The following is a 15,291-nucleotide window of genomic DNA, read 5'->3' on the forward strand; positions in this document are numbered from 1 at the left end:
TAAGGAGAAGACTAATTTGTAGTACATGGAAGGGACTATGTCGATTAGATGATGTACAACCGCCATGACTCAAATTGGTTCCTATTCTTAATCATGAAATTATGATGTACCCAATGTATAGAACAATTTAGTCAATTTTAATGTGCATTATGTTAGTTAATCTATTTATTTATTTAGTCCATAATGTTTATTAATGTCACATGAGCCAAGTGGGAGAATGTTAGAATTTATGTCTCATGTGAGAGGCATGTGACTTATGTAGGGACTAATAAGTAAATAATTAACGATTAAGGACTAAATTGTAATTGGGTTTAATAGGAGAAGTTTCTAGGGTTGACTGCTACTTGATGGGAGTAGTGGTTATAAAAGGGGCTTAATACCCACTAACGTGAAATAGGGTCCCCTTCCTGACCAGAAAAGTGTTTTCTCTCACTCATAGCCATCACTAACGGAGAGAGGCAGAAAAGAAAGGCCAAAGGAAGTGAAATCTTATTTCTCTCATTTTCCAAGGAGATCAAAGTGCACCGGAGAGAAATTCCTATGGAGAAAGGTACAAGTCTTCCTATGGAGAAAGATACACATCATTATCTATTGTTGTTTATTGATTGTTTGTGAGAACCATAGGTTTCAAGATCCTGTTGTTTCCTATCATTGATAGTTTAGGAAACCCCTTAAGAATTTTTACAGTTTTTCCTTCAACGATTTAACTATACGTGGGAAACTTAACCAGATATTGTACACACAAACCTTATGCAATCATTTAATAGAATACTAGGGGAGAATTGGACAGTATAATTTAAAAAATTGGAGAAAAAATATAACAAAAATAATCAGAGGCCGACATCAAATATAACAAATATTTAAAGGGACTAACATCATATTTAAGTGTATTAATTTATTACCTCTACTTTAATGTGTCATCAACTCTTCATGTAGTTATATTAATGAATCATACTTCTCTTTTCAAGACATGCTTAAATTACTTTTCAATCTCCTTTAAATTTTATTTGCTGATATTACATTAACATTGGAATTTAAATGAGCTTTATTGATGGTAAGAAAGTATAAATTAGTTCTTTGTTCTCTTCAACTATTAAGGCTAGCTACAACTAATTTTGAACATTATTATCAATTTTCAAGTTTAGTAGATAAATTAATGTTTTGAACAATTATATTTTCTCTTTTGAAACATTATTAAGAATCTTTATGTAATTTTCTGAAGTCACAACCAGAAATTCAAAACTTGTGACAAATAATACAGAGAATCATTAAGAAAAACTGATGATTCGTCTAAGAGAGGATTTTTATATTAAAATGGTCTGAATTATATCACATAGTAATCTCTTAAAAAAGAGGAAAACAACTTTTAAAGTAAGTGGAAAAATAATAGAATTAAAAATATAAAGGGAAAAGTTAAAATTTACTCCATATAATATATATTACTCCCTCGATTAATTTCACTTATAAGTATGATATGATATGTTTCGGCACAAAATTAAGAACAGCACCTGAACTAGTAATGCTAATGCAAGTACCTATTTAGCTACTATGTTCACAGAAGTAATAATTGTATATGGATCGGAACAATTGGCAAATATTCAAGTACCTACATTATTCTTATTATATCTTCTCTATTTCTTATTTACGTGACTGCACTATTAAATACAGTATTAAAAAATCACACCTTCATAATGACTTATTAAGAATAAAAAATTAGAAAATATATCCAGTTGTCAATTATTATCATGAAACTACTCCTAAAATAAATTACATTTATTAAAATGGCAATTAAAGAGAACGAAGAAAACAATAATTAATATTTAACAATTCAATTTAATTTCAATTAAATAGGCTTAATTTCATATTTTATCACTTAATTATCACTATTTTATGAATTTGATCATCTAAATTTTTTTACACACTTCACAATAATTATTTTTTACACATTTTATCATCATGCTGACAAGAAAATATTATTTACAAAAAATTGTGACAAAATGATGTTTTTTAGGAGACACGCCAACACTTTGTTACATATTTAAGGAATTGGTAAAATGTGAAAAAGGTGAATGATAAAATGTGAAAAATGATAATTTAATGGTAAAACGTAAAATATGTAAATAAGTCTTTATTTTAATATTAATTAAAATAATATCATAGATATCACTATAGAATTTTCCGTTGTACATTTATTTGAAACTTGTTTAACATACTAGTGCTTAATTAATACTTCTTGTGAAGTAATTATTATTAATTGGTTATATTTATTAGTTTTTAATATTTTAAATAAAATTACGAATCTTAAATATATGTACCAAATAAAATAATTGATCACTTATCACAACTCACAGTAATTTGTTTTTTTTATAATAATAATAATAATAATATTTACTCGTTATTGTTATTACAAATTCTTACATCATTATTTTAAATAATATCCATAATTACGCAGGCGTAAAATAATAATAATAATAATAAAAAACGTACAAATATGTAAGTCCTTTCATTTATATTGTTTTCGAGCATCAAAACAATTTATGTTGTTTTCAGAGAAAACGACCTTACCGAAATGCAGTTTTGTTTCATTTTCTTACGACAGATTGGTTTGCGAATACCACTGTCTCTTGATCAACGATTATCTATCAAGAAAAATATTATTATATCACATTTTTTAGATGATAATAAGATGAAGGATATTGAATATAAATCCACCCAAATTTTGAGTGGTAGGAAAAAAAGGAATATGAATAAGTAAATTTAAATTTATAATAAATTTATGAATACTTTTTAATCTTGTTATTTTTAATGAAATATAAACAGTATATAAACTTTTTTATCCATTAAAGAAAACAAATATTAAAATGTTGATAAGCCAGCTATCATGACCCAATCTACACCCACATCATATGCATCGGCAATACACACTTTGACTCTCTTATGCATGTCGTCACTTGTTTACCTCAGCATATACGTCAAAATCTTCCTTTAAAATGTTTTATTTCTGTTTGTTTAAAGAAAACCACACCTTCATTTGTTTTTTGTTTTTTTATGCCATTGTCTTAAAATAAATCATGGTTAAGAAATTAAAAATGTTTTTATTAAAAATTATGACAGTAAATATATAGATGGAACCAAATATTAATTTTTAAATAATTTTTTTATTAATAAATTGCTGAAACACAATCACTCCGATAATATCACTACCACTAGTCGTTCACCCCATCCCCCTAAATTGGATTGCATAATTTAATTCTTGTTCATAATAATGATAGATAATTAAATAGGCTGACGTGATATAAATGGTTTGTTTTAATATATAAACTTGACATTTTTATTTAAATAAACAAACTTTTAAAATTTTTAACAAATCTTAAATAGGGCAGACCATAGCATGTGATAGTATTTCCACTAGTATGAAAGGATTGTCGTGTCATTCTTTTTCAACTCATATCATGACCCAATCCAGACTCAGACTGTACCGCCATACGCGTAGTTAATAATGTAATTTAGACCTCACTCTTATGTCGTCAGCTATTTACCTCAGCTTATACGTCATCAATTCTCTTTCCATTTTAAGTGTTTCATTTTTACTTTTAATTTCCCTAACGATTTGTTTGATAGTAAAGAAAGTAGAAAAAAAGAAGAAGAAGAAAGAAAACATAACTTATCAAATATTTTTTTATCGAAAAGAAAATATAAGAATAAATTAACTTCTAAAAACAAAATTTTAAATTTTTTTGTTTTTTTTCATTTTCTTTCCTATTTAAATTTTAAAATTTTCTTTCCTTCTTTATTTTCCTCCGATCTAACTAAACGGACAATAAAAATCTAAACTCTGAACCACATATTGATAAAGGCAATCCCCAATCCAGGTTTGATTTATTGATATCTGGGTCTTAAAATAAAGGTTAAGAAGTGAAAAAAGAAAATGAAACTGTTCTTTAAAATTATGACATTAGATATATAGAGAACGTTAAATATTAAGTTTTTAATAATTTTAAATAATAAATATAAAATAATATAAAAACATATATAATTACTTGAAGTGTGTTCATTATATATTTTTTAAATAATTTTACTTTTTATATTTTAGGATAAAATATGTATTTGTCTCTCATTTTATCTTAATTCCCATTTTTGATCATGCATAGAAAAATATACCGTTTTAGTTCTTGTAAATTGTTCTATTTTGTTTTAGTTCTAACATTATGACGTTAATACAATAAAGATATAAAGGAAGAATTTTAGTAAAATAGTGAAAATAAAAGGTTAACAAATTATAAACTTAAACGTTATATGAAATAACATTTTAAAAAAAGTTACGGGTAATTTTTTTTTAAATGGTCTATTTTGGAAAAGCGAAATGTTTAAGATTCATTTATTTATCTTGTCAAACATATTTAAATAACATGTTAAAAATAAATTAGTCAAACAAACTTATTTATCAAACAATTTTATGAAATGAGACAACCTTTTAAACTAATTAAACAAATTAAAAAGTGATTGATCTACCTTATATATAAAACAGCTCAACCTAAGAACAATAGTCAATAAAATCGAAGTAATTTTGAACATTTGACACGACAACTGCCGTGCCGGAATTAAGCGCAAAAGTGCTAGTTGATCATCTTAAAAAATATTATAAATAATTCAACCTTTTGTGTCTTTGACTTACACGCATACTAAAAAAAATAAGGTTGCAAGTTCATAATTAGAAGGATGTGAACGCGGATTGGTTATTGAATGGGAAGAATCAAATAACACAAATGGCAAAATTTTAAATTTGATTCTGATTAGAGAAACGATTCATGAGTTGAGATTAAAAAATCTATAAATATTGATTATGACTTTATATTTCCCTTCACCAGGCGATATTTTTTTTAAAGATTTTCCAGGAAGATTAGAAGAGTTTATTTCAAAATTTATAAAATTATTTTCGGGAATGAGCTTAAAAATATTGCATTCTCATATTTATTGCGAGTTTTAAAGAATTTTTTCCGGACAAAATTAATTTTTAAGAATGAATCATACTTTTGATTGGCGATAATTCAATGATGAAGAAGGAATATAGCATTCTTATGAAATGATGAAAGCTAAGGTATCATATACTCCAATTAGTAACTTTCATGTCTATTTTTAGTTTTTCTTTCTTTCTACCGTTTGAATTTAAGAAATCTTAAAAATATTAAACTACAACCAGACATACCTTTTAATTCACTAAACATCAGTAAAGTAATGTTCTTGAAAATGTTATTCTTAAAAATTTAATTACATATATATCTTAAGTATCGCTCAATAATGTTTCACCATTTTTTTAAAGCTTTGTCCAAGTTAAAATACAGATAAATACTAACAACATTCTTTTAAAAAATTTCTTTATAAATAAATTTATTATAGATCTCACTTCACATTTAATAAATTTCCTAATTTATAATAAGTATAACTCATCAAAATCCATGATTCTAATAGTAAATAATGTTAAAAAATATTAGAGTGTTGCTAGTATTTATAAAAAAAATATGTGATATATTTTAAAGATTTTTTAAAATTCATTAAATTAGCTTATATATATATATATATATATATATATATAACAATAACAATCCTATAAAAACATTAATAATTTTTTTATATTAATATATTTATTTTTAATACTCTTTTTTTATTATGATATAGGAATAGATTGCATAATTAATTTCATTTTTTTCTAAGTTTACCTTCAATCTCCTGGAAAAAAAAAAAGAGAGTATATCTTGAATCTCAAACAAATAAACAAACCATCTTTTATTGAGGTTCAATTGCTTTATTTTTTAGGCAACGCTGTCTCATCAGTTTTAGGGTGTTTGTGTCTTGTTCAATACCAACAAATGGTAATTATCTTTCGACACTCTTTAATTTGAAGCACACGATATTTCTGGTGTATAATGGAACAACGTTATACTTTTTATAATTTTGCAAAGAATTAGTGTGATAATTCATAATTTTTGTAGTACAGAACAAATTTGAAATTTCCCTTTTTTTTCTTTTCTCCAAAATTAAGCCGCAATATAAATAGATTGACAGAAAATAAAATAAAAAAAGTCGGTGATATCCTGTAATTGTCAAGTGGCAGGTTTCGATCGATTCTGGCAACGTAAACCGATTGGACATCAAATAAATGTGGGCACTGGACATCACCGTCACACCTTATCTCTCTTTTATTTCTCTTCCCTTTACCCACGTATGCATGATTCGTATTAAATAGTAGGTCCAAAAAATATTCCTAAAAAAGCTATTATTATTCATCACATGCACAAAAGTTGTTTTTAATTACCCTTTTCGTACTTTGTCATCTGTTCTCTCAAATTGTTGCTGCCACAAAGTATCAGAAAATTATTTTCAAGAAAATGATGTATCGTCACTTGCATGTGATAATAAATTGTATAGTGTGATAGAAATAGAATAAAGAATAAAAAATAATGAGTAAGTTTACAAAGTAAATACTACTGTACATAAATCTTTATATTACTACTCTATTCTTTACGTACAATAACGTGGGTCTTTATCTAAAGGTAACGTAAAATAACTTGGGTCCGCTCCTTAAAATGCATATTAAGACTTTGTTCTAGGAGTCAAGGAATCATCTCATTTAATTTTTAGTTTTTTTTCTTAGTTAAAAATTAGTTTAAGTATTTAGTAAATAAGTTCTTTTAAGTATTTTAGTATTTTTTTTAACATGTTAGTTTTTACTTTTTATTCTTTTATATATTTTTTTTATTCTTAAAATATTTATTCAATTTTTTATTATTTTTTTAAATATGTATTTTATGTCATTTTACATTTTTTTTCAATTACGTTAATAGTTAGTTTTATCGAATACTTATAAGTTAATAAATTAACTTAAAAGCTTTTAACTATCAATTTTTAACTTTCAGTTATCAACTAATTTTTCATCTATTTTTGTTAAAAATAGTCGAAATTCATAAATATTGAAGTCTAGACGATAAAGAAATGTTTTCATCACTTTTTTCTGCTTTTCATTTGATACATTCACCTTACGTATGTATGTATGTGTAATCATTAATTTATTTTATTATCATTCACTTTGAACAACACTAGAGATAGAACATAAAGTCCTAACTCAAGCTTTTACCAATGCCTCTCTCCTAACCTTTTCTAATCATGAACCTAAGGTAAGTCATGCACACTTGCTCATGTGTCTTCATCTATATTAGTCCTCGAACTACATGCCATTGTATTGGCATAAACTCGTCTTCTTCATACATGTATGGGTGTGTGGTAGTGTGTGTCTGACATGTTAGGACATGATGTTTCTTTGATCCTTTCGTCACATCCCAACAAATTTGGTCTTGTACATGTTAGTACGATATTAAATACTTGTGATATTCAAGTCGACTCATGTAGTAGTTGGCCTTTCTCGAAAAAGTCAACCAATATGGTGTACACCCCTCCCGCCATCAAGCCTGTATAGTGTAAATACTTGAGTATGAGTTGACTTCTCTTAAGAGAGTCATCCAAGATGATCCATAGTCCTCTAAGCATTAAGCCATGTGACAAAAATGCTTGAGTATAATTATGTCAACCTCTCTTAGGAGAGTCAACTATGGCAGTTCACAATTAGTTTGATTTTTTTTTGAAAAATGTTTGCATTTAATATTTACTAATGCATCATATAAAATTAATCAACTTGTGTAAAGCATTTATACTTATTAGAAGTAAAAGAAACTAATTATGTTATCAAAATAAAATTTATAGTAATTAGTTGAAATATAGTGAAGTGCAACTCATTCTTTTTAATTAGGCTTAATCGTAAATTTTACAACCAAATTTTCATTATTTTGTAAATTTTACCACTTAAGTTTTATTTTTGTAGATCTTATCATCCAACTTTTATGATTTTGTGGATTTTGCCATTCAATTTTTTTCACAAATTTTACCATCCAATTTTCTAACATTTCCCAAATTTCGCCATTCAAGTTTTTAATTTTTATGTATTTTACCATCAGGTTAGTAATAAAATAATATAAAATGTCACTTTTTTTATATTTTTGTGCATCAATTGTAGTTATAATCAATTTAAAAATTGACTTTTTATATTAATTGTAATTATAACTGATGTAAAAAGTCACTTTAATAGATTTAATATAATAACAATTGATGTCAAAAGTTAAAATAATTCACCTTTCATCAACTATCGTAAAATAAGTATATTAAAAAAATGTGTTCTTAACTTTTCTTATAAAAAATGACTCAAATTTTAAGAAGATTTAATATCATTAGTTGGTTCATCAACTTTTTTTAATAATTGGTTTCAAAATTAAACAAATATATAATTGGACCCTTAATCTTATGGGAGTAAATTTTTTGTAATTGAGTTCCTGGAGTTAATTTACGGTGACTTCAAATTACAAAAAAAAAAACTATTTTGTGATGATTTTACTAGCTTCAAAGACTTAATTGCAAAAATGGTAATAGATTAAAGACTTAATTACAAATTCTTTTAATTTAGCAAAAAGTTCAAGTTGACCAAATTAAAAAATATGATTAAGATACAAGAGGTTAATAATGAGTTTTAGCGTCAAGAATTATTTTAAAGAATCATGGCATACTACAATATAACTTTCTATTTCATAAAATAGATAAAGTTACTTGTTATTTGTTTTTCCTAAATATAGTAAGAGAATTCCAAAACCAGCCGACTTGCAATTCCGTGGAATCCAGTCTAAGAAGCAAAACAAACATGAAACACCCCACAAATTGGCTTCCCCATGTTGCGGCCTATAAATAAGACTCTGGAGAAGACCATCATCATCATCACTCCTCAAAAACAGAAACACAAAATGGCTGAGCAGAGGCAAAACAACGTCCACGTTCTTGTTCTGCCATACCCTGCCCAAGGCCACATCAACCCCCTCCTCCAATTCGCAAAAAGATTAGCTTCAAAGGGCGTTAAAGCCACAGTTGCCACCACTCACTACACTGCCAACTCCATCAATGCACCCAACATCACGATCGAAGCCATCTCCGATGGCTTCGACCAAGCGGGCTTCGCCCAAACAAACAACAACATGCAGCTCTTCCTGGCCTCCTTCAGAACAAACGGTTCCAGGACCTTGTCTCTGCTCATCAAAAAACACCAACAAACTCCCTCTCCCGTCACCTGCATTGTCTACGACTCCTTTTTCCCGTGGGCTCTCGACGTGGCCAAGCAGAATGGCCTTTACGGAGCCGCCTTTTTCACAAACTCAGCCGCCGTCTGCAACATATTCTGTCGCATTCATCATGGTTTCCTTCAGCTCCCTGTTAAGACGGAAGACCTCCCCCTGCGTCTTCCTGGTCTTCCTCCCTTGGATTCTCGCTCCCTCCCGAGTTTCGTTAAGTTTCCGGAGAGCTATCCCGCTTACATGGCCATGAAATTGAGCCAATTCTCCAACTTGAACAATGCGGATTGGATGTTCGTCAACACCTTTCAAGCATTGGAAAGCGAGGTACATATTTCCCTTACTTCATGTTCTTTTCGTTTCAAATGTTTCATCTCTTGAAATGTCTATGATTGACTAAAGTTTGTCTTTCTGTCGGTTTACCATCTAATTTGATCATATTCCATGACACATGATAAATTGTGAGAGATGTCACGCTAGATAAACTTTTGACACGTGTTCCCACCTTTAGTGTGGTAAATTCACCGAATGATTAATTTGGTCCAAGAGAAACAAGGATAAGAGGAGGAAACTGAAATTAAAAAATAATATGAACGACAAAAATATAAAAAAGTGGAACAGACCTAAACTAAAGCAGAGCAGGACCTAAAAAATAAGATGAGCTCCCAAAAAAACTATGAGAAATGAGAATTTACCAAATAAATAAAATAAGGTGCTTAATATTAAGAGCATTTTTATGTATCTTATTGTCTGACACTGCATAGAGTTGTATTAAATGTCTTTTTATCTGTTTGTGATATGACTTAGTGATTTATCAGAATTTATTGGTTAACTATTGTGACTTTTGTTGTTCTAGTATATTTTGCTTTCTCTGATTCAATATGAGTTTATGACATTGTTGGTGATGGTTTCCCTTTGAAAGGTGGTGAAAGGCTTAACGGAGCTCTTTCCGGCGAAGATGATAGGGCCAATGGTCCCTTCTAGTTACTTGGATGGGAGGATTAAAGGGGACAAAGGGTATGGAGCAAGTCTATGGAAGCCTCTAGCTGAAGAGTGCAGCAATTGGTTGGAAGCAAAGGCGCCGCAGTCTGTGGTGTACATCTCCTTTGGAAGCATGGTGTCATTGACAGCAGAACAGGTGGAAGAGGTGGCATGGGGATTGAAAGAAAGTGGGGTGAGTTTCTTGTGGGTTTTAAGAGAATCTGAACATGGCAAATTGCCTCTTGGGTACAGAGAATTGGTAAAAGATAAGGGTCTAATTGTGACATGGTGTAACCAACTTGAATTGCTGGCTCACCAAGCCACTGGCTGCTTTGTGACACATTGTGGCTGGAATTCCACCCTCGAAAGCCTTAGCCTCGGTGTTCCGGTGGTGTGTTTGCCACAGTGGGCTGACCAGTTGCCTGATGCTAAGTTTTTGGATGAAATCTGGGATGTTGGTGTGTGGCCTAAGGAGGATGAGAAAGGAATTGTGAGGAAGCAAGAGTTTGTCAAGAGTTTGAAGGTTGTGATGGAGGGTGAAAAAAGCCGAGAGATTAGAAGGAACGCCCATAAATGGAAGAAGTTGGCTAGGGAAGCAGTTGCTGAAGGAGGCAGCTCTGATAATCACATTAATCAGTTTGTGAATCATTTGATGAATCTGATATGAATGGAAGTTTGAAAGTATACTGAGTGCCTATTCTCATCATCAGTTGTTATTTGTTAGTGGATGCATGTATTCTGTTCTCATTTGTGTTCACTTTTTCAATATGGAAATTTATGTGAATGTATGGCATCCTTTTTTAGTTTCATTCTTGTCTGCCAATAACACCTGTCTCTTCTAATTTATCATGTATTTGTTACAAATTCTTTATTGAAAAGAAATGATCAGTTCATAAATATCACATATGGCTGTCCAGAATAAATAAATCTACTCATTCATTTAACTTATTACAGCCTTATAGTAAAAGTGATTATAAAACTTACAGAAGCCCACTTTATAAAATGGATAGCAGTATCAACTCAAAGAAGAATCATCATAAAATATTTATGCGCAAATCATCAGCTATAGCACCGAATAAATAAATTACAAGAACCAATTGATTAGATGACATGTACGGTTTATCCATTTCTTATACAATTAAGTAACAATTGAATTGAGTGATAATTAAAAAAGCGATCAAAATAAAATAAAATCTCGTAATTCGTCTACACTTTACTCACTCTTATCACAGTGTCGCAAAATCTGGGTCATTCAAAGGGGCTGGGTTATCATTTTTCAACTTTCTGTAATTTATGAGTGCTTGAGTTTACTGTTGTTTCCATGCGGATGAAAATATAACAATAGTATCCATAAAACATCCATTTTGGCCCTCCTAATTTCTACTGGCCATCCATTCATCAGCATTATTGATTGGTGTTTCAATAGCGCTTTCTTAAGGGCATTATATACCTTTAGAGGGCTAAGATGTATATGTTAATATAATCTCAGGCTGTATATATCTTTCAAGGACCAAAGTTGATATCTTCTTCTTTTTTTTTTTTTGGTGAATGCAAGTTCATATCTACTAATCATGTTTTGAGCTGCTCTTTTTAAGAATTGTAATGTTGTACTCTGATTCATGTAGACTGATATTGATTCTCGATTATTTTGTTTGTATTTAATATAAATCACCTTTGAAGTGCATATTGTGAGTTTCTGTTTTTGAGTTCAGAATGAGTTTTTACATGCCTTTCATTTATTTAATTATTTTTGGATTAATGATGATTTGTTCTTAGAGCTTTCCTTTATCAATGGCTGGACGACTGCTTTAAATCAGGGGATACTATCCAAGGATATGTATATACTGAAGATGGATCCTCAAGGTGAACATATAATTGAAGAACTTCTAGCAATCCTCATAAATTACATGGAAAAGATCAAATTATCTTCTGAGGATACAAACCTGTAAATCATGAAAGTAATGGTGATAGAAAAGAAAATGTGCTCTTTTCATCAAAAAGCAGTCATGGTGAAGTTGACAGTTGAGGCCAGGGATCACCTATGAAGCAATCTTGGAACAGTTTATAGGTGTGGAAGCAGCTGCATGCACAAAGCAGCATAGGCACTGGCATGTTTATTAATTGTCTAAAGGGTATGATGGTTTTCCCCAAATAAAATAAGTTTGGTCAACGTAATTTCTTAACTACAATAAATTACAAATTCAAAAAATTAACAATAGAAGAAGATTTTTTTTTTGACAGCAACAATAGAAGAAGAATTAAGGAACATAAATAATGAGAGATTTAGTGATGTGCTTTGAAATTTATTACCTTTATATAATGTTTTTTGTCTGTGTTACAATCACATTACTGTAATGTATAAGCTGGGTTTCTGTTTTACTTATGTTCAAAATGTGCATCTAGATGTTACCAGAAAAAAAAAATGCCATTTTAGATGCCTTATTCTTTTTTCTTGTTCAGTGATGCATGTTGTAGAAAATTGTCCTTCACCAATGACTGCAGGAGCATTGAAATCAGGCGAGAAACTATACGAGGAAAAGTATGTAAAGAAGTTGGAAAATTATGTTTTTCACCATCCTTTTTTTTTTATAAATATACCATCTACCTTTTTTCCCCATGAAATGCAGAATTCCACGGCATGTTGTCCTTCACACTTCCCTTGTCCCATGCATGCCAGTATCTCATGTTACCTACATGTGCTCACTACCAAATTATCCACAAATTCTAATGCCAAGAATGTCTTTCAAACCCATTTTTATTGCGATATTTCAGATGAGAGCAGGAGCCCTCTGTAAACCAATTGATATAGAACATGTTGACAGCTCAGCTAGAGTGGACTTTTCCCTCTCAATTTCTCTGATGGAATTAAAATCGCCAAGCCAAGCATGATAAGCTGCTTCTTTCATGTCATAATCAATCTTTGTCACTGAATGCTCAATCTGCAAGGATCATAGACAACAATTATAGGTAACTATTTATCATGGTTTTAAATTATGATCACAATGTAAAGGTTTTTCAACCCGCTGCAACCGCATCAGGAATACAATTGTGGCTGCATCAATCGCATTTTTCTGCAATGTCAAGGGTCATGACGAAATTGTAACCGCAACTGCAATATATTCTAGATAGCAGCCATAGCAAAACCATGCAGAAAATACACATGCTAAATCACTTTTACATTCTTTGATGTCACCATCCCAGTTATACACAATACAATAATCTGAATGCAAATCTATTGGTCAAAACTATAAATTATATAACAAAGCAATTCAAACTCTGCAGCACAGTAATTCCCCTAAAGATGGGGTTACCACTGGATCTTAAGGAGAGATCCATTGCTTGGGGCTACCCTGCAGCACTTATATTTGAATACATTATGGTCTTAAGTCTCAACTAAGCTCCCCTCATCACCAGCCTTTGGATTCTGAAGATTACTCTTTAAATTGGGTTGAGGTTGGGGGATTTCTCTCTCTCCAAGGGAATCTGGAGTGATCTCTATAGAGAAGCTAAAGCTTTCCAGTTCCATTGGCGGATTAAGTGCAACCTGCTGGAACAAGGTTTAAGTCAGCTTATCCAGGTATTCTCTAACGTGCTTTATACTGAGGATGGTGTCCCAATAGTGTATTTCCAAAACTACGGAGGGGAGTAGTTCCCCTCATAAGAATGGTGGAATGCAAGGATCTAGATAGAGCTATTAAGAAATCTTTATTAAGTTGTTTTCCAAATTGGCTATTTTCTTGTGTAAGCAGAGGATGTTTTCATAACCATACTTCATTATCAATTTGATGGTGCACGGTCAATGTCTTAATTATCAATGTTACATTTCTCGGCCGGTCATCTATGGTTAATGAGTTGTGGTGATGTTTCTTTTTCTTGGTGCTTGAGTGCAGGTTGAAGCAGCAAGCAGAATCTAAAGGATTCCGGTTTGATGATACAAGGTTGTTTCCATCTACTCAGCCTTCTGGAGGCAAATGGGTATGGCTTAAAATAATCTTAACTGTTGCATCCTGATTTGCTTGAATTCTCAAGTATACTTGTGCTGCTGCAGGGTGCAAAAGGTAGTGCAAGTTTAAAATTTTATACTGAAAAGGAGATATTTGATTTCCTGGACTTACCTTGGCTTGAACCACATGAAGAAATCTCTAAATATGTGAATGGTTTGCAAGTTTGAAGTGCTATGCTCTCTTGTGCTATTGGAATCTGGTCTCCTTGTTCTCTGCATCCCGTGACACCCTCTATCCCACACATATATGTACTAATAATAAAAGAAATAATTAAAAAAAATTAAACTTAATTCAAGTTTTTAAAACATATTTAAATACAAGTCTTTCAAGAGGGTAGCAGGCTCACATTCACCTTTCTAACATCATCATAAAACTTTTCTAAATAAATAATAAATTCACTTCGGCTCAAACAAGACCGTCTATAAAACCCTATACCCCAATGCCACATCCTATCAGAGCGTTGTGTCTCGACGTCCTTCAGCACATGGTTCCTTAAAGCAATTCACCTAATCATCTGCTCCCCCGAACACAAAGTTCAAGATCATCACATGATCCAAACACAAACAACACACGGGGAGTGAGTTATCACATTCCTAACTAATAGATAAACAAGACAACTAGATATACATATCATATAAATCAAATAAAACTTGCTTACACGTAATTCACGTAATTCCACCACTTTGTCATTCAAAGTTCACTTTTCAATCATCAATCACATTACACAAGAATCACACGCTCTGATCAAGACATAATAGCACATCAATTTCATAATAAACAATTAGCACGCGCATGAAACAGTTATGCTAAGACTCAAGCTTATATGCAATGTGGTACCATGTCAGTGAAAAACCACCCTGTGGCACTTAGGAGTACATAACAAGACACACCAAACAATGAGTTTGTCAGGTCACTCTCACTAAGTAAGATCATAGGGAGACCAGTCAGGGTCACAGTGTTTTGCGAGAATGCTCCAACCATATGGGATCAACATAGGCTTAAAGGAGCACTCAAATCGTGTGACCCCCAAGGCCTACACTCCGAAGAGTCCGTCAAGGCCTCTCCCTCCTGATTCAGGTCCAACCCAGAAAACATTTTAGCACACAGACTCTATCTATGAACTGTACAAAATACACAACTCCTCA

At 31.0% G+C, this 15,291-nt stretch overlaps 1 protein-coding gene across 1 annotated transcript; it reads left to right on the forward strand.

Annotated features, from left to right (window-relative positions):
- The first annotated feature begins 8,788 nt into the window (after positions 1–8,788).
- LOC114379810 (UDP-glycosyltransferase 74B1-like) lies at positions 8,789–11,046 on the forward strand. Its single transcript, XM_028338547.1, has 2 exons — positions 8,789–9,488; positions 10,084–11,046. The coding sequence occupies exons 1-2, from the start codon at positions 8,841–8,843 to the stop codon at positions 10,807–10,809; spliced, it is 1,374 nt and encodes a 457-aa protein (XP_028194348.1). The 5' UTR covers positions 8,789–8,840; the 3' UTR covers positions 10,810–11,046.
- The last annotated feature ends 4,245 nt before the right edge of the window (positions 11,047–15,291 follow it).

Source organism: Glycine soja, chromosome 2, assembly GCF_004193775.1.
Source record: "Glycine soja cultivar W05 chromosome 2, ASM419377v2, whole genome shotgun sequence".
In the NCBI taxonomy this organism is placed as follows: domain Eukaryota; kingdom Viridiplantae; phylum Streptophyta; class Magnoliopsida; order Fabales; family Fabaceae; genus Glycine; species Glycine soja.

Excerpts from the sequence above, each read along its gene's own strand:
- LOC114379810 (XM_028338547.1), top strand. The coding sequence starts at position 8,841 with ATGGCTGAGCAGAGGCAAAACAACGTCCACGTTCTTGTTCTGCCATAC. Across the intron at positions 9,489-10,083 it reads TTCAAGCATTGGAAAGCGAG|GTGGTGAAAGGCTTAACGGA; the intron begins GTACATATTTCC and ends TCCCTTTGAAAG.